The 23,768-nt window shown below is 38.3% G+C and overlaps 1 protein-coding gene across 3 annotated transcripts in view; it reads left to right on the forward strand.

Moving 5' to 3' along the window:
• The window catches only part of lama2 (laminin, alpha 2), a 224,208-nt gene extending 200,553 nt beyond the window's left edge, over positions 1-23,655 (forward strand). For all 3 annotated transcript variants that reach the window (XM_051138593.1, XM_051138594.1, XM_051138595.1), the window contains 21 exons: positions 135-289; positions 933-1,076; positions 1,325-1,458; positions 2,294-2,453; positions 2,596-2,720; positions 2,820-2,982; positions 3,084-3,228; positions 4,556-4,694; positions 4,801-4,921; positions 6,435-6,647; positions 12,300-12,451; positions 12,552-12,728; positions 14,898-15,084; positions 17,645-17,707; positions 18,253-18,365; positions 18,438-18,627; positions 19,415-19,573; positions 19,676-19,829; positions 19,920-20,050; positions 20,182-20,404; positions 21,917-23,655. In XM_051138593.1, the coding sequence (XP_050994550.1) occupies positions 135-289; positions 933-1,076; positions 1,325-1,458; positions 2,294-2,453; positions 2,596-2,720; positions 2,820-2,982; positions 3,084-3,228; positions 4,556-4,694; positions 4,801-4,921; positions 6,435-6,647; positions 12,300-12,451; positions 12,552-12,728; positions 14,898-15,084; positions 17,645-17,707; positions 18,253-18,365; positions 18,438-18,627; positions 19,415-19,573; positions 19,676-19,829; positions 19,920-20,050; positions 20,182-20,404; positions 21,917-22,071 (3,203 nt within the window). In that variant the 3' untranslated portion in view covers positions 22,072-23,655. The remainder of the gene's footprint in view (positions 1-134; positions 290-932; positions 1,077-1,324; positions 1,459-2,293; positions 2,454-2,595; positions 2,721-2,819; positions 2,983-3,083; positions 3,229-4,555; positions 4,695-4,800; positions 4,922-6,434; positions 6,648-12,299; positions 12,452-12,551; positions 12,729-14,897; positions 15,085-17,644; positions 17,708-18,252; positions 18,366-18,437; positions 18,628-19,414; positions 19,574-19,675; positions 19,830-19,919; positions 20,051-20,181; positions 20,405-21,916) is intronic.
• The last annotated feature ends 113 nt before the right edge of the window (positions 23,656-23,768 follow it).

Genomic DNA, 23,768 nt, shown 5'->3' on the forward strand with positions numbered 1-23,768 from the left:
TTTTAGAGCCTTTCAGTCTCTGTTACTTACGGTTCCGCTATCCAGCATGTTTCTAATGTGGTATTTATTTTATTCTGTCACGCTCTCGTGTGTTAATGTTGGTGACGGCCGCTCCTCTGCGTGTGTGTCTGCAGTTCATGCGGCAGGAGCTAAAGTCAAGGATCTGGAGAATGAGGCTGACAGGTTGCTGGAGAAACTGAAGCCCATTCAGGAACTCCAAGACAACCTGAAGAAAAACATCTCGCAGATCAAAGAGCTCATCAACCAGGCTCGCAAACAGGCCAACTCTGTGAGTACTGCCCATCATACTGCACGAAAATCCTTCGTCAAGGTCTATAGCCTGTGAAATCCATATTTATTTATTTATTTACCAAATTCCATTTTATTATTATTATTATTTTATTTTTTCCCCCTTCTTTTGCATTGTTCCGGACTCTGTCTTAAAAAGCATGAAACATTTAACAACAATTTATTATAAGTTTAACAAGGGTTCAATTTTTATGGGCCCTATGAAATACATTTTATTTTTTACCTAATTTTGTGTTTTCTGTTGTTTTGTTTTTCTGTTTTAACTGTTTAATTACATTTTAATTAATTTAAAATACAAAAAATAAAAATCAGAAAGCATGAATTGTATTCATCAAAACAACTATTCATTTTTTTTCTTTCTGTGTTGTGTATTTGTCTGGTAATCAAATGAAGTCGTAAAACATTAACAATTCAATTTAACATTTAATGCTTTTTAATGCTTTTAATCAAATGAAAATGAAACACTGCTCAACAGAGGTTTATTGTTATTGAGTGAAATACATTTTTAATAATACATTCCAAAATGCTCTTGTTGATTTCTTCTTGAATGTGTAGTAATGTGCTGCATGAATAGAAAGATGATCATGTGCTGTGTTTGACCTCTCTTGACCTTTGACCCCTAGATTAAGGTGTCTGTGTCGTCCGGTGGAGACTGTATCCGCACCTACCGGCCGGATATCAAGAAAGGCCGCTATAACACCATCATCCTCCATGTGAAGACTGTTGCTGCTGATAACCTGCTCTTCTACCTCGGATCGGCCAAATATGTGAGTGTAAAACTGTCTGGATGTCTTCAGGTCTTCAGGTTAAGCGATCAGTCTGAGGTTCACACTGCTGAGCGTGTGCATTGAGTCAGTAACTGAGATATCGAGCTCTTTACTTTCCATAACCTCTATTAAACAGCTGCTGCCCATGGCTAAGAGAGGGAAATAATAGGCACTTATTACTCTTCTACACACTTACACACTCATAATGTCATGTTTTGTGAGTGCTGAATTTTCTCAATCGTGTGTAGGTGGATTTCTTGGCAATTGAGATGAGGAAGGGTAAGGTGAACTTCCTGTGGGATGTGGGATCAGGGGTCGGCCGTGTAGAATATCCCGATCTCATCATTAACGATGGAAACTGGCATCGAATCGAGGCCTCACGGTAATTCAGAGTTCACATACAACAACAACAACAGAAAAACAACAGCACAGCAAATCACTTTTTGTCAGCATTTTATCACCCTTTATCACCCTTACACATCCTTAAAACAAGATATATTTATGTAAGATGGAAAAGACTATGTAGGATTATGTGGAAGATCTTCTGTTTTAAGCCATTTTCTACCACAGAATAAAAAAGGTAATTGTTAAAACATCTCTCATTTGTGAGAAGTGTAACAACTGGCAATTCCAAAAACTAACAAACAAGTAAATAAAACACAATTCTGCCTTTTTTTTTAAAGTTTGTATCTCACAATTTTGAGTTTGCATCTTTTTTTTTTTTTTTTTTTTTTTAGAAATTTCTGTATATTTCTATGTATTTCATAATATGCATTTCATTATATATGTGTGTATATATATATATTTAGAGTTCAGAAGAAAAAGATGATAAAATTGGAATATGTAAAGTTAAAAAATAAATTAAAAATAAAAGTCAGAATTGTGAGATAAAAATTACCTTTTTATTTTATTTGTTTGTCTGTTTGGTGGAAATTGTGTCCAGCGGTTTTCGGAGAATATATCTTTAAACTATATTACAAACAAGTTTTTCTTACTCTACTGAAATATGTTTTGTTGTTTTAAGCTTAAAACTCAAAAGATTTTATTTTATTTATGCTAAAAGTGTTTGGGAAACATGGATCACTATTTGCATTGTACAGTCATTCCATTAATCATGACTGAAAAGGAAAACAGCTGTTTATTAATAACTATTTATTAGTATTGCTGATTATTAGTGTCTCGTGTGTTGGTGTTATTCTCATATCGGTGGTGTCCAGTATCGGGCTGAATGGCACTATCTCCGTTCACGCACTGGAGGGACCCAAAACAGGCATCTTACCAACTCTCAGAAGTGCCAAATCACCTGAGAGTTTCACCGTGCTGGATGTGGACCAGAACGCTTACCTGTTTGTTGGCGGCATGCTGGGCTCAGTAAAGGTGAGAGAGATCGCTTCATCAATCTATTGCACAACACTGCATTTGCTGCGCTAGTGTTTGAATCTGGTTTTCCAGTAAAAATGTTTTTAAGTATGAACTCTTTTATCATGCAAAATACACACTTCTGTGTGTGTTTGTGTAGAAAGCAGATGCTGTGAAAACCACCACATTCTCAGGCTGTATGGGAGAGACGTCTCTGGATGGAAAACCCATCGGCTTGTGGAACTACAGAGAGAGAGGTGGAGATTGTGCTGGATGTGTGGTCAGGTGAGCAAACACACACACACACAGCTGTGAGTTGAGTGTAAGGAGCTCAGTGTAATGATATATGTGTTTGTTTGTGTGTGTGTGTGTGTGTGTGTGTAGTCCTCAGCCGGCAGACACTGAAGGCACGGTTCAGTTTGACGGAGAGGGTTATGCTGCCGTCAGCCGCCCCACTAGATGGAACCCCAACGTTTCCACGGTCATGTTCAAGTTCCGCACGTTCTCCACAGACGCGCTCATGATGTACTTCGCCACCAAGGACATGGTAACGGCCCGCACACACCTACACCATATCAATGAGTCATTTGACAGTATTTACATGCGTTCCACTGGTTATATCTGCACTCTGTCTGTCTGTCTGAGCAGAAGGACTTCATGAGTGCAGAACTGAGCGATGGGAAGGTGAAAGTGAGTTACGATCTGGGCTCAGGCACAGGCTCCATCATCAGTGACAAACGCTATAATGACGGGAAATGGAAGTCGTTCACCATATCCCGCATGAAGAAAGAAGGTACAGATATGAGAACAGAGCCACTCACCTTTAGCAGTGTCAGCTTTCACATTACCATGCAAATCATGCTTGGTTTTAAATAGAGGTCAACTGATGTATCGGTTTTGCCGATTAATCGGCACCGATAGTTGATTGGCGGAACTATTGGTTATTGGCAAAAATCCATGCTTTTTTCTGGGTTGGGTCCGTTGCTGGAGCGGCTGAGAAGGTCGTCATTATACAACGTGAAAGTGAAAGTGAAGATTTCCGCTAGTGGCGGAAATCACTGAGAGCACATGCAGTTTGTTTAGACGTGTGACACTGCGCACTGCACAGACACTTCAAAAGCGGATTAAAAACATTGCCAACGAAACGATGTGTACAGTATACTGTGGTGAATGTTTTCATGTCATTATTAGGTGATGAATTTTTTGACTAGATGCTGCATTAGTGGAGAAGGAACAGCAGTATACTTTTGCCCGTTAGGTGATCAAATAAAGTCTTGTTTACCGCCGCTTGAATTTAACGCGACGCGTCCGGAGTGTGTGATACTGGATAGCTGCGAGTTCTTCTTGACGCGACGCTGCACTTTTGCCCGTTGTGTGACTAACATATTTTTATATTTTGATTAGATAACCACAAATGTTCTAGAATAGAAGCAGTTAAATAGTGAAAGTACACAATATCCATATGTATGCAATTTCAATACTGTGGCCTTTGTGTAGATATTTAAAGATGGCCATCTTTAGCTTGATTGTTGATGTAATGGTAACACTTTACAATATGAGTCCATTTGTAACATTAAGATTGATAAAAGCTGTAGAATAGAAGTATTGTTCCTTGTTAGAGTGCGTTAATTTCAGCATTTACTGATGTATTTTTTTTTTTATTTTAGTTGCTTTTGTTAACATTAACGAACAATGAACAGTAATGATCAAAATATAATTAATATTAATGTTTTTATTCATTTACAAAGTATGGTTCAGTAGGCTACTTTTTTTAAATAGTAGAGCACAATTTATTTTCCATTCAGTATCCATTTCAAAAACTATCGGTCGATTAATCGGTATCGGCCAGTGTGGTCCAACCTAGTTATCGTTGTCGGTAAAATCCAATATCGGTCGACCTCTGGTTTCAAACTAAACTGCTTGTGCGAAACCCACTTTAGTTCATGGTCAAACAAACAAATCAATCTCCCTCCACTGGTTCTCTATCAGGCCGGTCATGATGCTCAAACCAAAAGGTTGATGTTTTGAAAGCATCACAGTGTTTCACTTGTCTGGAAAATGTGTATGTGTGTGAGTGACTGACTATATATGATAACAATGTCTCTTTTACGTTTGCTTAGCAACCATCACCATAGTGAACATCGATACTAATGAGGACGAGCAGTTGCGCATGGCGTCTCCAGGTGGAGCTACAGGCCTCAACCTCAGGGAGGATGAGAGGATGTATTTTGGCGGTGTACCCAAGGCTGGAAACTACAGGTGTGTAAACGTGCATTCTGATGTTATTAGATGAATTCCTCCTTTATTTAATCTTACATTTGCTTTATGCAGTTGCTGAATGAGGTTTTTATTTCTGTTTCCTCAGGTCAGAGGTGGTTTTGAAGAGGTTCTCTGGCTGTATGAAAGACATTGAAGTTTCCCGAACACCATACAATCTGCTGAGCAGCCCAGACTACACAGGACTGACTAAAGGCTGCTCCATTGAGGTACAGTAAGACAACACATTCCTGCCTTTATTGTTCTCTCTCTTCACTAAAGGCAACATCTGCTCTATTTAAATATTCCTCCACAAGCACTTTTTCTTTTAAAGTGTCTAGTCCTGAAATCAAAAAAGATTAAACATTTCTCAGCCATCGTTTCCCTCTGAACTTTTCTCACAAAATATGTTTGATATTACTTAATGGGATAGTTCACCTAAAATCAACAAATCTGTCATTGTTTACTAAACCTAATGTTTGAAACCTGTATGTTTTCGTGCAACACCATTTTTTTTGTCTGTACATTGAGTCAGTGGGGTCCAATGTTGTTAGAACACCACGTTTTAGAATATGTTCCTTCATTTTCCACAGAAGAAAGTCAGTCATAACAGGTTAATAAAATGATGGAGATTAAAAGCTGACCTGTAGTTTCCATATTCAAAATTAACTTTTGAGGTGTTTCATTTCTGTTATAAAATTAAATATGAAGGTCTCATCAGGCCAAGAGACCTTAATTTACACATACATTGTTAATGGAAAAACTCTATAGCAAGATCCCTTGGTGACCACGGGTCTGTTCATATCATCTTTAATGTTTTTATTCTTCTGACTTCTGATTGCTCATCTCCGTAGCACACATACATATGTGTTACATACATACAGATGCAATGAGTTTTTTTATTTGTATAGCGCATTTCCCATAGAATAAGGGAAATAAAGAATAAACTTTTTAAGAATAAAAAAATACCGAATTACGGGCATATGTGACCCTGGACCACAAAAGCATATTTGTAGCAATAGCCAACAATACATTGTATGGGTCAAAATTATAGATTTTTCTTTTATGCCAAAAATCTTTAGGCTATTAAGTAAAGATCATGTTCCGTGAAGATATTTTGTCCTTCCTACCATAAATATATAAAAACTGTAATATGCATTGCTAAAAACTTCATTTGGACAACTTTAAACGCAATTTTCTCAATATTTTGAATTTTTTTTTGCACCCTCAGATTCCAGATTTTCAAATAGTTGTATCTCGGCCAAATATTGCCCTATCATAACAAACCATACATCAGCTTTTTTATTCAGCTTTCAGATGATCTATAAATGTCAATAAAATTGACCCTTCTGACTGGTTTTGTGGTCCAGGATCATATATGCCCAAAGTTTTTCATTCTTGTTCTGAGCTAAATTGAAAAAAATTGTTGTGGAGTGAGAGGAACTAAAATAAGATGATAGCGTTTAGAATGTTTGTGAATGTTTCATTTAGTAGTAAAAATTGTACTTATTCTCTGACTCTCTCAACAATGCAATTTTGACCCAGTGCAACTTTTAGGTGTGGTACGTAAAGCCATTTGAAAAGTAGAAAAACCGTACAAAGAAAGAAAATGGTACAAAGTCTCCAGGACAGTTTCCATAGTTGAAGAAAAACCCATGACCAATCTGATGCCATCAGTTGATGAACCACAGTAGGATTTTGGGAGAAACTACAAACTAAATGCTGTCTTTCTCTCTCTGTCAGAACCTGCACACCGTGAGCTTCCCCAAGCCTGGGTACATGGAGCTGAAGCCTGTGTCGTTTGATGTGGGCTCAGAGATCTCTCTCTCCTTCAGCACAAAGAGTGAAAATGGTATCATCCTGTTCGGCAGAGGAGGACTAACCTCTATGACGCAGCTCACGCAGGGCCTGACGCCCGTTCACATCCCGCGCCGCTCACGCAGACAGACCGGAGAGGTGCTCACACACACCTCACACTCCTATTCAGTCATCAAAATACTGAAATATGTTTAAGGCTGATAAACCCTTACACGGATTGACAGTCGTGTACACAACAGTCCCACAGTCCCAGTACTTTTGTTTATCCTTAAACAACGGAGAAAAATTCTTCACAAATCAACACTGGATTTTAGGGGCAGGCTTTGAATTAGTTTCGTTCAGCCAGACTTATTGTTTTTATATTTCACTTAGAGACAGGTTTATCGAAAATTACAGCAGCAGACCAGCAGGGACAAACAAACGGCTTCGAAGAAAGTGTAAGAAATGAGTGGAAATGTGTGTGGACTTTGTAAATGGCATTTCAGTCCTGAAATACTGATTATTTCACCAACGAAGTGGAATATTTGTGACTTTTCCACTTGGAAAAATTTGAAGATAAAATAAGTTTAATCAATATTTTTTAAATATCCATGAAATTAAGACAGCTTATAATGTCAAGAAATTGTATTGTGCCATCTCAGGCTATGTCATTTATTATTTTGTAACTATTTTTCTACCTCATGTTTTGGTGTTTTTTTTTCAACCCTGTTACCGACACTAATGTTAATAGATGCTATAGTTTAATTAGAACTCACACGTCACTGAATTATATAGGCATTAACTCATTAATATACAGAGGGTGACCTTTAAAATGTTTGAATTTTACACAGAAAATCTTTAAAAACAGGGTCAAACCTATTCAATGTCATCCCTGTTACCCACATGTGAAAACGTGTTACTCTAAAAAAGTAACAGGTTGGCAGTAACAGGTTTGACGATTTCAAACAAATTTGTTAATTGCTAGCTAAGTCAAGTTCACAAAAGCACACACTGTTCACTTTGAAAGGATTTTACTTGTAGATATTGATTATATTAAATGTAAGAAATAATTGTTTTATTTTACATTTTAAAAATGGTAACAGGATTGACACCCCCAGTCAAGCCTCATAAATCACCAAAAAAATGACATTATAGAGGAATGAGAGAAACATTCTTGTTTAAAGTGTTGGAATCCTGGTTGCGAGATGATTTAACCTCCTAGAAGTGATGTCACTTGAATCTAAATTATTTTACAAGGGTTTTTTGATGAGGGTAACAGGGCTGACATGAAATCAGCAGACACCAACAAAACTATTTAGATTTTATAGAGAAAAAAGGCATACTTATGCCAAAAAACGTTGCTTAACAATGAGACTATGTTTAGATCAATATGCAAATGTGATTTTATATAATTTAGCTTTCATTTTGCAAATGAAAAGTCCTGCTGAAAAAGAAAAATCATAGTGAGGGACAGGCCAACAACCTTACCCTTACCAGCATAAATGATATTTATTTATTTGATATTATTTATTTAAAATAATATTTAATTGACTTTTTTGATCCAATATTGAAGAAATCATACATAGTAATGTTATGTTTTTAAATTGCACAGTTATTTGTTGTTATATTAAATCTATGTTTGATTATTTTTTAGGAATGCAAATGGCACTGATTTTGTGGAATGACCCAGATGGGAAATTACACTATGTAGTTGCATTCCGCACAAGTTGTTTTCAGTCTTGCAAGATTTTCATAATTCCTATAGAAAAGTGGTTCCCAAACTTTTTCTGGTGGGCCCTCCTTTTGGGGAGAAAAAAAAAACAGTACAGTACAGGGCATCAGTTAACTGTTGCTAATTTGTAGTGTTGCAAAAAAAAAAAAAAAAAAAAAAAAAACACACACCACTATTAAACAACACATACATTGAGGCTCCAGCAAATTTCTAAAGCGTCACTACTACACAACATTACACATCAGGTCAGAACATACCTCAAAACAGGGACAGTTAAAAAGCCTTGGAGAAGGTGAGTTTCTAAAAGAAATGTTTCAAAGAAACAACTGTGGAGGCAGTTCTAATGTTTGGAGGCAAACTGTTCCAGAGCTTTAGGGCTAACACTGCAAAAGCGTCTAGACAATCAGGAGATTCTGGTCAGAGAATTGTTCTGGACAGTGAGCACAGCTGTAGTAAATCTAAAAGATAGGATGGTGCATGGCCATATGAAGACTTAAAAAAGAACAGTGGTATCTTTGTTCTGTATTGTATATCAATCCTATAATGGACAGGCAGTCAGTGTAGGGAAGAAGAAATAGGAGTAATATGGTCACATTTCTGAGAACTTAACAGTCCAGCAGCAGCGTACTGGACTATTTGCAGTCTTGACAATGTGGACTGAATAATCTCTACATACAGGGAATTACAGAAGTCCAGGTGTGAAGAAACAAAAGCATTCATCGCTCTCTCAAAATTTAAGGAAGTCATCAAAAAGTGCACCTTAGTTTTTACCACAGATTTACCCCATATATGGACAAAGGGCCTAAATTAATATTAGGGGACCTCATACATTAGTGGCTCCAAACACAATAGTCTTTGTTTTGCATTTGTTTAAATGCTACAAGTACTCCAAATACAGATTTTTTAAAAATAAACATATAAATAGTGAAAACATAATGGGTCCTAAAATAGATCTATGTGGAACCCCACACGTAAAAGGGGCTGAAGATGATGCAAATTCATGGTAACTGTAAAACTTTTATTAGTTAAATAGGAGTCAATTTAAACAGTACCTCAGATCCCTACCAACCGTTCAAGCCGTGCAATAAGAATTTTATGATCTATACTCTCAAATGCTATTAACACCAGAATTGCAGCATCCCCAGAGTCTACAGTTAACAAGACATTGTTAAGAACCTTTAAAGATGCAGATTAAATGCTATGATGAAGTGCTTAAAAAAACGAGTTCTTATTTAAAAAAAATAAAAAATAAAAAATAAAAAAGACGCAGCTGAATGAGAACATCTTTGTCCAACACTTTTAGGAGAAAATGCCATTTTGAAACGGGTCTATAGTTCGAAAAAACAATCCATCAGTTATAAAACAAATTCAATTTAAGCAGCTCTACAGAAGAACTGAATTGATTCAGTTCAATTCAGTAACTGTGTCCATGTTGCAAACTTAGTGTCATTATTCAGCTCAATTCAGATTTTGTTCTCGTCTGTGTCAGTGCAGAGAAAGAAATATTACTGAACCCACAAAACCCGCAAAAAAAACAAAGTTCCTGTTGACATGACTGAGTCTGAGCATTAGCTGCATTGCATAGCTTTGCAAAATCCAGCTTTCTTTCAGCCAATTGCAAACACAGACACACAGGAGACTGTGTGAGACGGTTCAATGCTATTCTTCCTGCCTGTCTGAGCGGTTAGGAAGGTGATTATGGGTAATGGTGGAAGTCCAGGGAGCCGCGGCCTTCAGTACGCGATCATAATGAATCCACGGGGTTACGGGGGTCTCATAGCCCATAAAAGAGATTTATTATCCGGGCAGGTTTATAATTGCCTCTGCCCTTCAGCAAACAAAAGTTGATCTTTTTTTGTTACCAGGTGGACTAAAGGCCAGGGGCACGGTGATCATTTTAATTAAAATATGACTTTCTACATCTTTGTCAGTAACGTCTTCATCATCCTTCTCTCTCGCCAGCTCAGGGGCAGCACATCAATTATGCGCCGTATCCGTAGTAAGCAGTCGCCGCTCTCACCTCCCCGTGATGCTCCGTTTGTAAAAATAGATTTACAAGCCACCGTTTTGATGGATCACGTCCAATTTGCGATAACCCTCCTGGGAGAGGGTGCCGGACCGCCACCTTTTGAAAATCATTATTGCTCGTAAATTAAGTGGGTGTCATTTTGCGGGAGTGCGGCTTCGGAGAGGCCAAGGGTTTTCTCCACCGCTCCTCATTCATTCCTCCAATTTACGGCGAGTCCAGGGTCACCTGCGCTGCGTGCGCGTCGCCGTCGGCTCGGAGAGAGGATCCTGCTCTCGCATCGCTCTCCTCAATTCCAGTGCAGCGTAGAGAGTGTGAGCGTGTGCTCTCAGAGCCGTCTGTCTGATTACCGGCCCTCAGCTCCGCTCAGCTCACTCCCCCCGAATATATTACTGTGAGCCATTCTCAACCTCAGTGTGTCTCAATATACCATTCTTATCAAAAATGCTTTGCTTTTTATCTACAGACTAAATTTACATATTTTATAAAGAAACGTGAAACACCTTATCTTAGGTTGCAAAGCTCTCTATTAAAATGCTTGGGTGTTTTTGAGTGATGTATAGTGTTACAGTTGCTACTTTGTTGCCAGGGCATTGTCATGTGGTTGCTATGGTGTTGTGAGTGTTTTTAGCACAGTCAGTCAGCGAAGAAGTTGTTAGGGTGTTGCTAGGTGGTTGTTTATGTGTTCTAGTTGGTTGCTAAGGCATTTCTAGGTGTTTGCTGGGCTGTTTTGAGTGGTTTAGAGTGTTACACAGTTGCTACTCTGTTGCCAGGGCACTGTCATGTGGTCGCTAGGGTGTTGTGAGTGTTTTTAGCAAAGTCAGTTAACAAAGAAGTTGTTAGGGCATTGCTAGGTGGATGTTTAGGTGTTCTGGATGGTTGCTAAAGTGGTTCAAACTTATAGCTAAAGTAGTTAAGTACTGTTACAGAGTTGCTACTCTGTTGCCAGGGCATTGTAATGTTGCCAGTGTTGGTACTGTATGTGGTTGCTATCCAACTTTTTCTTACCGTAAGAGTGGGCGAGGCCATTTGTAAATTTTATGGGGGTGGATTTTTAGCTATACAAAATAACTTGTTATGCTGCTTGATATTGCAAATTGGTGTGTCTTACCATGTTACTTTAATGTATTATCTTTATTATAAACACACTGGTTTGTAGTGCAAACAGTTTTACAGTTTTCTGTGCACTGTTATTCTTCTCATTATTTCCTTATAGTGGATAATCTGAACCCGGAAGTCTTACCCATAGGCTTACTTACACACTGAGGAGAAAGGTGGATAGTTTTCTAAATGTTTTTGATTTTCATGTTGGTATGTAGTGAGTGGCTTGTTTTAGGGCGTTGCTAGGTGGTTGCTAGGATGTTGCTACACAAAGTGTTCTGAGTGTGTTTTTTATCATCTTGGAATGTAGTGAGTGGTTTGTTCTAGGTCGTTGCTAGGGTGTTGTAGCTGGTTACTGTGAATTTGTTAGAGCGTTGCTAGGTGGTTGTTTATGTGTTCTAGCTGGTTGCTAAGGCATTTCTTTGAGTGTTACACAGTTGCTACTCTGTTGCCTGAGCATTGTCAAGTGGTTGCTAGGGTGTTGTGATTGTTTGTAGCACAGCTGCTTAACAAAGAAGTTGTTAGGTGGTTGCAAAGGCATTGCTGTAGTGTACTGAGTGGGTGTTTTTATCATGATGGTGTATAGTTAATGGTTTGTTATATAGTGTATCTTGAATGGTTGCTAGGGTGTTGCTGTGCTGTTGATATAGTGTTCTGAGTGATCTTTATCATGTTGGTATGTAGGGGGTAGTTTGTTATAGGGTGTTATAGGGTATTCTGGTGGTTGCTAGGGCATCGCTGACAGTACAACATATGAACTGAACAATCATTGAGCACAAACTAGATTAATTGCACTTGGACTTTTATTAGTTTGAGTTAGGATTATTTACATCGCCGACACAGTGTACAATAGTGACTAGTAACAAAAGTCATTAGTAATAGTGATTTCCAATGATCTTCCTCACACAAGGTCGCTGTCTAAACCTCATCCCATCTGTCTGTGTGTCTGCAGCCCTTCCTGTCTGTGCAGCTGAATAAAGGGGCTCTGGAGGTGTTGGTGTTCACAGGCAGCAGGACTCCACGCAGAGCTTTCAGAAAAGCGGAGAAGGGAATACTGCATGATGGGAGAGAGCACTCACTGCGCATCCAGAGACTCCCGGGAGCGTAAGTCCACCCTCTCTGTTTCTCTCTCTCTCTCTCTCTATCTCTCTCTCGTCATGTTTCTCAGGCCTCTTTGAAACTAATGGAGCATGTGTGTGTGCAGCTCTTTTACTGTGCAGGTGGATGAAGAGCCGCTTTTCCAGCAGCCATTACCCAACGATCATCCTCTGAGCATCCATCGGCTCTTCATTGGAGGCATCCCGTCAGACGTAGAAACAGGTGTACAGCGGCCCAACGTGCCATTTGAGGGCTGCATCTGGAACCTTCTTATCAACACAGTGTATGTCCAAGCTCATCATCCATCTGTCATGACCTCACATCTCTATTAAAAATACATGTATTTTGGTGGAGTTAAAGGTGCTGCATGTAATTGTTTGACTGCACTAAAGCATAAAAATACTATAGTGCATTTGCAGAAATTTAGGAAACAAGTTCACGTACTTGTTTCTCTGGAAAACAATGCTACAGCCAGTTATTCTACTTTGAAATGCAGGTTTCGTGTCAGAACGTCTGTTTTTGTTTTGGTGTGACTCCGCCCACTGCCAGTTTTCCCAATAGTATTTTGACACCTGGGGTTGCCAGCTGGTGGAAAACACAGTGTATTGAAGCCATGAAAGTGAACAAACAAACTAGGTCAGAGATCTCAGATTTTACCTGAGCTAAAATGCCTCGGCATCCATCGAAAAAGCTCTATTACCAGATGCATATTAAAAATGCAGATAAATCAACTCATGACCTTACAGTTCAAGGTTCCTTTCATTGTCAGTTGCGCTCATTCCTGTTGTGTGCCCTCAATCTGGCAAGTCACATGAGCTTTGAGTCTGACGAGGAAGGGGTGGGAGAAACAGTATTTTGAATTTGCACTGTATACTGCACCTATAAATGGTTTGAAGCAAATTAATGCTTAATAATTCAATAGTTTTATGAAACAGAAAAAAACTGAACTAATGTAAGTGACCTCTGTTGAGAAAAGAAGACAATTCACCCAAAAATGAAACATGGATGCACATATGACGAGATACATTGAGATTGTGTGTCCATTCAGTGTTTTGTTATTGTTTTTCTTCTTCTTCTTGAAAATATCTTTCTTTGTCTTCCACAGAAGAAAGTAAGTCATACAGGTTTGCATTTTAATTTTTGGGTGACCTATAACTATAAACCACATATTGGTACAGTTCTTTGTATTTTCCTGCTGAATTTGGTTACTTTTACGCTGGAACATGATTTTCATGAAGGGTATAATCACAGGGAAAAAAAATGCACCTGGGCTTGTTTTGAATAGCATTTGGGCTGGTTTTGCATTGCAAATCTGGCAACCCTGTGCCCCACCAGTTGCTCAGGATTCAGTAGCTGCATTTCCATTACCCTTCAAATTGCGCAAAATTGAAATTGCAAATTGAAAATGCGGCCAGTGGAAACACGTCAGTTTCACAAAAACCTTTGCATGAGTTTTTTTTTTAGAGAATTCCAAAAAAGTAATATTTAAAAAAAACTGCAATAGAAATATTTTTTTAAGCACGTTTTGGAAGCATCCCAGAAGCGGCTCTCTGTGCTACTTCGCTAAAGATATATGCCTGCATCTCCTTCAATTAAAAATAATGGCTATTGCAGTGGCTGCGATATATGTAAACCTACCAATGTCCATCATCATGACTTACCACAAGAGGAAAAATTATACTTTAGTCACATAACGTCGGTTAATGAAAATGCTGTCATTTCGCAATAGTATTTTTATTGACATTCATAAAATATATGCATACGTTTTGTGCAAATCTGTACGCAGCTACTGGCATTAGACTTCAAACCTCTTTTTGGTTATAATGAGAACATTTATTGTTAGGTATTAGACATAGAGTGACAAAATGGTTTCAAAAGATGAGTTGCGTAAATTCAAGCATTAGTTTTTGGCATTCCTTTTGATTGGTAAAACTATTTTTTTGTTCTGTCTTAGCACCAGACTTAACAGTCAAGTTGGCACGTCCAAGCTTTTCGAGGTCACCTTTAACAGCCCAAGATAAATGTACCGACCTCCAGAGCACAATTCACAGCAATATGTCACGACTGGACTGTGCTGTAGTGACTCTGCTGCCGGTTCGTACGGCGACCACCGACTGGTGTAAACACTGACCCATTTTTTCCAGCCTCCCGTGGCTGTAGATTAAAGGTCTTGTTTTCCTTCCAGTGCAGTTTTGAGGTGCAGTCATAAGCTAAATGCTGTATGACATTAATAATCACAGTTTTTCTTGCTCTAATGAGGAGTATGAATCTCTGCCAGTGGGCTGTGCGTCTTTTCCACTAGAGCGAACCCCATTGCCCTCTACCAGACTCATTTAAATGAGTCTGTCCTTGCTCATAAGCATGTTCATTATTCACCTGATTGGAGTCACGTTGTGTCATCATTCCCTCAAGAGTGGCTGTGTGTTGTGTCTCGTGTCTGTCAATGAAACAGGCCCATGGATTTCTCTCAGCCCGTGGCCTTTGAGAACGCTGAGATTGGTCATTGTCCTGACCTGGCCCCGCCTCCACCCCCACCCAAGACCCCTGAAGAGGAGGAAGAGGAGGAAGAGGAAGAGGCTCCACCCAAACCAGCTCTGAAGCCTACAGAAGCAGTTCGACCTCCACCACCAGCCTCCACTGTACGTCCTAACTAATGCATTCTGGGTAGAGAGTCCTGTGTGATTGCTGTAGCTGAAGAGTGATCGCATCCCAGTTCTCATATACTACTATTCACTACTCAGTCAAAGTCCTGTGGTCTAACTAATGTCATTTTTAACCGTATAATTAAAATAATAGTTTTAATAATAATTTATTAATTGTTATTATTATTTTATTCAGTGGTACTGTAAAAATGAAATGCTAATATTTATGTCTTAATATATTTAGTTAATATAAGCGACTTGTGAAGGTGAAGTTTGTTTGGAGCAGCATTTACTGTGAATTGGGACACTGAAAGCACTGACAGATCATGAGCTGCTCATGTGTAGTGGGAAACATGAGCTACAAATGCACAGATTCACATTTCAGAAATCCACCCTGCTGAAAAGACCAGTATGCATGCATATGCTTATCCAGGCTGGTTTTATAGCAGGGATGGCTTATAATTTTGCATGTCCACTACTTGGTATGTGAATTGGGACAAAGCCTTTGATCATGTTATCCTAAGAAAGAGACGATGAACTGAAGGATAGCAGTGGGATAGAGTAAAAGCTGGAGCAGTTTTCCAGGCCATTAGCCTCAGAGATGAGCTGCAGACAGGAGTTGTACAGAGATTTCCAGGGGGACAGAGGAAAATCAGTGGTTCATGCACTGCATGCTACTTTTTACACAGATCTTCTCTTCAGCTGACAGAGCTAAAGCTAACAGCATTAACAATAATGGCAGTCTCTCGGGCGGCCACTGTCTATAGATTGTTTCTCATTCATTACATCTGACTCTCACAGGTGCTTCGTTCAATTCATTCATTCTAGTGAGTTATATACATTACATAGAACAGGGTGACCATATTGTGCTTTTCAAAAGAGCAGACCCTTGGTAAAACTGAAATAACGTTATTAACATTAATTAATGCATCATTTAATTCATTATGAATCATAAATTTAAGTATAAATATATAATTCATACAATTTATACAACTGGTAAAAATGTATTAGAGTACATAGAAGGTAAGCCTAAAATAAGTATTGGTTATTGGCAGTTCACTATGTTTCATTTAGTTAGCTTCGCTCACAAACCCACTCCTTTGGCTAATGTTTTGTGCTTTGTGGAACCAGTATGTACTTCTATATGGTTTGCACCATTGCAGTGGGGAAAAAAAATTATTTGATCCCCTGCTGATTTTGTGTGTTTGCCCACTGACAAAGAAATGATCAGTCTATAATTTTAATGGTAGGTTTATTTGAACAGGGAGAGACAGAATAACAACAAAAATAGTTATAAATTGATTTGCATTTTAATAAGTGAAAAAAAGTATTTGACCCCTTCTCAAAACATGACTTAGCTCCCTCCACAGATTTTCTGTGGGATTAAGGTCTGGAGACTGGCTGGGCCACTCCAGGATTTTAATGTGCTTCTTCTTGAGCCACTCCTTTGTTGCCTTGGCCGTGTGTTTTGGGTCATTGTCATGCTGGAATACCCATCCATGACCCATTTTCAATAAGGGAAGGAGGTGCTCACCCAAGATTTGGCGGTACATGGCCCGTCCACCGTCCCTTTGATGTGTTGCAGTTGTCCTTTCCCTTTAGCAGAAAAACACCCCAAAGCATAATGGTTCCACCTCCATGTTTGACGGTGGGCATGGTGTTTTTGGGGTCATTGGCAGCATTCCTTATCCTCCAAACACGGCGAGTTGAGTTGATGCCAAAAAGCTTGATTTTGGTCTCATCAAACCACAACACTTTCACCCAGTTCTCCTCTGAATCATTGAGATGTTCATTGGCAAACTTACATGTGCTTGCCTGTGCATGTGCTTTCTTGAGCCGGGGAGACCTCCCGTGTAGTTTTGGGCTGATTCCTCACTGTTCTCATGATCATTGAAACTCCACAATGTGAGATCTTGCATGGAGCCCCAGACCGAGGGAGATTGACAGTTATTTTGTGTTTCTTCCATTTGCGATTAATCGCACCAATTGTTGTCACCTTCTCACCGAGCTGCTTGCCGATGGTCTTGTAGCCCATTCCAGCATTGTGTAGGTTTACAATCTGGTCCCTGACATCCTTGGACAGCACTTTGGTCTTGGCCATGGTGGAGAGTTTGGAATCTGACTGATTGATTGCTTCTCTGGACAGGTGTCTTTTATACAGGTAACAAGCTGAGATTAGGAACACTCACTTCAAGAGAGTGCTCCTAATCTCAGTTTGTTACCTGTATAAAAGTCACTTAGGAGCCAGAAATTTTGCTGATTGATAGGAGATCAAATACTCATTAAAATGCAAATCAATTTATAACTTTTTTGAAAGGCGTTTAAATTTTTTTGTTGTTGTTATTCTGTCTCTCACAGTTCAAATAAACCTACCATTAAAATTACAGACTGATCTTTTTTTATACAAACTGTATATGCCACTGCCACGCACAAGCTTTGCAATCCCAAACATCTGGCAAATGTTTATTATAGTAACACATTTGGGGGAAAATACAAATACTTGCTGGCTTCACCTGAGCTCTTCTGTCTTCATCATGTCTCTTTCTGCTGCTCTCAGGCCGCGCCCTTCGCTGAGGTCATGCCCATCACAGACGCGCCCACCAGTGTCAAAGAACCTGCGGTATTAACCTGCTCACACTCACACACAGCCATCAGAGACAATGTGACTATTGCAGCTCCTCAGTTCTGACGCACGTTTAGCCTTTGATTGATGGCCGGCAGTGAGCTTTCATCTGCTTTATGCTGCTTCTGCTGTTTCTGCAGCTCCTTTTGAAAGAAGTTTTGATTTCTGAGTCACAGTATGTTGCATTGTTCTACAAGCTGTTTATTCACACATGAAAACTGAATACTGATGATATTACTGAGTGCAGTAATGTGCTGTGACTGCAATGAGGCTACAGGAGCTCCATCAGCTGTTCTCTGGCTCCATCTGCTGCCTGTAATTTGTAAAACAGCACTCAAACATTTCATAGTGTTTTTAGAAACAACTCTTCTGCCACCTTGAGTTAAATGTTTTGGTGGGTCAGTTAAATAAACTATGAATTAACTAGTTAGCAAAGTACTTTATTATTGTGTACTCTGTTCTTGTATACTATAAAATGTTGATGAATGCTGATTCTGTAAAATGTATTGTTTGATCGACGTTCGCTCTGTCCGATCACACAGGTGTCGTGCGCAGCAGAGGCGGAACCTGTTGTGCTGGAACTGGCCAAACAGTTCGGTCTGTCCAGAAACAGTCACATGGCCTTTGAGTTTGACGACAGAAAGGTGAAGAACAGGTGAGTGCCGGTTTTCATCATCTTTATCATCATTGTCATCATCATCCTCATGCATGTGTATCTGCTCCTCAGGCTGATCATTGAGTTCGACATACGTACAGAGGCAGACTCTGGGTTGGTGTTCTACATGGCCAGAATCAACCACGCTGACTTCGCCACCATCCAGCTGAAGGAGGGAATGGCTCACCTGAGCTACGATCTGGGCAGCGGCAACACCTCCGTCAGCGTGCCGCGCATCATCAATGACGGACAGTGGCACAAGGTCAGAGGCCTTTGACCCCTGATGCCTGAACACACTTTCACTGCCACTTAGAACACTGAAACTAATCAAATGGATACAAGATGGTGCTTTTGAGTAATGTTTTATGTGATATTCTGTCATGACCTCAATCACAGAGAAGATTATTGCTTTGTAATTAGGCCAGAAACATAATTTGTGCAAATGCTATTTGCTTAGACAGCACATTACAAGCATCAAGCATGCTGTATCATCAAACTACTGTTTTTATTTATTTTTTATATTTTGACAGAAATTATTTTATTCTTCAAGGATGCATTAAATGGATCAAAAGTGACAGTAAAGACATTTATGTTACAAACGCTTTCTATTTCAAATACATTTCTATTCATCAAAGAACCCTGAAAAATAAAATGAATGAAAGCTTCATCAAAAACATTGGGCAGTAATCAGTAACAATCTAATAATCAGAAATGTTTCTTGAGCATTAAATCAGCATATTAGAATGATTTCTGAAGAATCATGTACTGAAGACTGGAGCAATGATGCTGAAACTTCAGCTTTGATCACAGCAATCAGTTAAATTTTAACAGATATTTACATAGAAAACAGCTATTTTAAATTGAAGTAATATTTCACTGTTTTGTACTGTATTTTTGATCAAATAAATGCAGCCTTGACAAGCAAAGGAGACTTTTTCCAAAGATATTTTTAAAAAATCTTACAGACCTCACGCTTTTGAACTTGGTGTGTGTAAGGGTCAAAGTATTAAAAGGAAACAAGTGTTGATTTCTTCTCTTTCTGCATGTAGATCCGCGTGATAAGAGAGAAGCAGAGAGGAATTCTCTTGATCGACGGCCGTTACTCCAAACACACCACCAGCCCAAAGAAAGCTGATATTCTGGATGTGGTGGGAATGTTGTATGTGGGAGGTTTACCACTCAATTACACCACCAAACGCATTGGACCGGTGAGCACAGACATCCAAAACACACATTCATGAGAGTCAAAACACTCTTTGAGTTCACAGTAGATTATCTTCTCAACACAAATTTTGCCTGTACTTTTGTAGGTGCTGTACAGTATCAACGCTTGCATTAGGAACTTTAAGATGCTGAATCTGCCATTGGACATGGAGAAACCCACGTCCAGCTACCGTGTAGGCTCCTGTTTCGCCAACCCTGAAAAAGGAACTTATTTTGATGGCACGGGCTATGCTAAAGTTGGTGAGTCATTTACAGCTAGTTGTTCAACAGGAACATTTAAACACACATAGAAATGTGATGTTATGTGTGTGTGTGTGTGTGTGTGTACAGTGGACTCATATCGAGTGGGTAACGACGTGTCCGTGGATCTGGAGTTCAGGACGTCACAGAGCAGCAGCGTTCTGTTAGGCGTCAGTAGCCAGAAGATGGACGGACTGGGTATTGAACTTGTCAACGGAAAGGTAAAATGAAAGTGAAAGAGGGCTCTAAATTGTATCATTTTCAGTTCTGTAAGAGCTAAAGTAAAAGATTGTCAAGTTGCTTGTCTTTATATCTGATTAGTTTGTTAATAAGAGTGTCTGTGTTTGTGTAGCTTTTATTCCATGCTGATAATGGAGTGGGACGCTTCACAGCCGTATATGAGCCGGATCCGGAGGCGGGGCTTTGTGATGGACAGTGGCACAGTGTCTCCGCCCACAAGCTGAAGCACCGCCTGGAGCTCATCGTGGATGGCAAGAAGTCCGAGGCAGCAAGTTCCGACGTCCGCTCTGCCTCTGCCGATACCCAAGACCCTGTGTATGTGGGCGGATACCCCGGTACGTCAATCAAACTCTGTTACCATGGTGTCATAGTTAAGAAACATTTAATTATGACTTAGAATCAAAATAAGCCATGCATTTATTAACAAGTTAATAGGCAACAGTAGCTTAAAAATAGAAAAAAGTAAAGATTATTATACTAAAAAGTAGATTTTATTTTTTTTTAATTCTCAAATATTGACACATAATGACACATAATAAAGGTTCAGTCAGATCATGAAAAAACGAAATATTCCTAAATTTACAATGCTGATATTAAACTCATCATTCTGTGGCTCAGTCTTTATTATTACGTTATAAACAAACAGTCTCTTAAAAAACTCTGTGATGACAGCAGTACTGGGAATAGAAGTTAAAATAAAGAAATAAAGTTAATAAAACAACATTTACAAATACCAAATGCATTGAAATTGTGATTTTTTAATTTATACAGTATTTAATGTATTTGTTTATTGATTTATTTAGCTCTTAAGGAAAAGTGAAATTATACTGATTTGAAGTCTTTGTGCTATAGAGAAGTCAGAAGTCTGGGACAATCCTAAAATACAGAAGTTCTGGAAAATGTCACATTTCAACACTCTAGAAATTAGGAACAGACCATTAAAAGTTTCAGTTTTCATTAAAACATACCCTACTGAAACATAAATATACTAAAATGTTTTAAAAATACGTTTATTTCATGCTAAGTATACTACAAATACATTTACATATTATGTACTTAATAAAAATACCCTGCAATTGTACTTCTAGTATAGTAAACTGGTATATTTAAAGTCTGCTAAATTGAAACAACTAATGTTGTACTTAATGCGCTTTAATTGTGTGGAAGTAGCCTTAACTAAAGATATACTGGATTGTGCTAAAGTACAACTATTGCAAGTATACTTTAGGTGTACTTTAAATAATATTTGTCTTTAAATGCAAAATATTTGAATTAGTGCTGTCAAACAATTAATTGAATCCAAAATAAAATATTTATTTACATAATGTGTGTGTACTGTATATATATTAAATATATAAATAGATTTAATATATAAACAACAATTTTTTTTTCTTCAATTTATATATGCAGGTGTGTGTATTTATATATATACATAATAAATATACACAGTACACAGACATACATATTTTGGATGTGATTAATCGTTTGACAGCACTATTTTAAAGGTCATACAATCCTCATCAATAGTGACGTTAAAACATAGTTTAGGCTTAATATTATGAAATGTGCATCGTGCACAAGTAATACTCCAAACAAAGTTTAATTACAATTTTTATATCAGTAGGTCTCCAGCGATGCGTCAGTAAATATGTTAACTGACTTGAACTATACTTCATAAAATACATATAAAAGTATAAAAAAAGTACTTTTTTACCAGGGTAAATGGAGGTTTTTGAAGTTTTTTTTTCTTTCAGCTTAGTGGACAGACACATTGACATAATTGGATTAGTTGGAATGTTTTCCGAAAGCTAAATGACTGAAATCTTGTTTGCGTGTGTTTGTTGCAGAGGGTCTGAAGCAGTTTGGACTCACTATAAACACACCGTTTAAAGGCTGCATGAGAAATGTGAAGATCACTAAAGCTGGGAAGACTCTGGAGGTCCAGATGAACAAAGTCCTGGAGCTTAAAGGAGTTCAACCTCTCACCTGCCCTGCTAGTTAAACACACACAAACACACTAACCACACACACTCTTACCTGATTCATTTGACTGCTACTCAACATTCTTTCATTCAATTCTTAAAGAAAATCAAATCTATTCAGATAACTGAAGTACTAGCTGTGCCACTCAATACCAAATAACACAAGCAATATTAAAAAAAACAAACAGCTGGACAAACCAAAGATTATAGACCTGGGGTGTCAAACTCAATTCCTGGAGGGCCGTAGCCCTGCAGAGTTTTGTTTCAACCTTGCTCCAACACACATGCTATGCAATGTTCAATTAAGCCTGAAGGACTTGATTAGTTGGATCAGGTGTGTTTAATTACGGTTGCATCTAAACTCAGTAGGGCTGACAAACCCAGCCAGATTAAAAAAAAAAAAAGACAAAAAACTGCTTTAAAATAAAATGAATACAGTCAGATGTCAAGTTTTATGAAAACTTTCAGTAACACTTTACAATAAGGTCCCATTAGTTAACCTTTAGGTGTTACCTAACAATGAGAAAGAAATACATTACAATATGTAATTATCTGTGTTCTTAGTTAATAAAAATACAACTGTGTTAGTTCATGTTTGCTCAGGTAGTTCATGTTAACTAATGTAGTTAACCAATGTAAACAGATAAAACCTTATTGTAAGGTGTTACCAACTTTTTTATGCTGTAGTTTGTTATCAGACTATGTATTTGTGTGTTAAAGGACCTAAAACCAAGGAAGTGTAGTAAAACCTTAAGAGATTTTTTAATCTCCAAAGCACAACTACATCTAACACAGGCAAAAGGACAAACAAAAGCATTGAAGAGCAAATGACCTGAAAAATCAGGATTGTATCATTTAGAAAGACCCGCATTGATAGTTCAGAAACTCAATAAACTGAAGAATTGTAAGGCTACACTCAAACTGCAAGACATGAATTTCTGCTGAGACCTTTCAGATGTCGCCCGTATCAAACAGGTCTAAACAGGTAACGCTCCTACACATCATAACCTCATAAAAAGGCTTCATAATCAGTAAACACAATATCATACTTTATTACATGGAGAGCATTGGACTTCTGGTGATTTGCGATTTTTCTTGTGTTGTCACTCTTCAAAGTACGACTACATTTGACACCGGATACAGTACGTCAAGAAATATTGAAACAAAACCAAAACATGTTTGCGCCTTGCTCTAATACTAAATAACTGTGCCTATACTTCATAACTGTAATTTACACTGACATAATAAATTATAGAACTGCAGCCTGTTTACAGTGAACTTGCTTCGCCAAAAATCAGCACAGACATGCTGTATGAAAACTAAAAGTCAGATGTAGGAAAGTTAAACAGATCAAATTGTCTGACCGCAGTGTAAATGCCTAAATTATCAAACCACATTTGAAAAATTAGGTGAGCTCCATATATGAAAAGCAACATACTTTATCTGAGAGCCAAAGAGATCAGACGACAAAACATGAACTACACATTCATGGACAGAGGCCTTGAGACACTTTTCTCTGAGGTCTCAGTGTGTTTTTGCATGTGATTACATGTACTGTGTAATGTTCAGTATTTCAAAATAAAGAAATATCCCCTCTGATGGCACTTGATCTGGTCTGCTGTGTTTCCTGTCACTTGTGTCAAAATAACCATTAAAGTTCATGAATCAGTTCTCCTCCAGAGGGTCATTAATGTTCACACTTTTCATTTTTAGCCAA

Source organism: Labeo rohita, chromosome 20 (genome assembly GCF_022985175.1).
Source record: "Labeo rohita strain BAU-BD-2019 chromosome 20, IGBB_LRoh.1.0, whole genome shotgun sequence".
NCBI classification, from domain to species: Eukaryota; Metazoa; Chordata; class Actinopteri; order Cypriniformes; family Cyprinidae; genus Labeo; species Labeo rohita.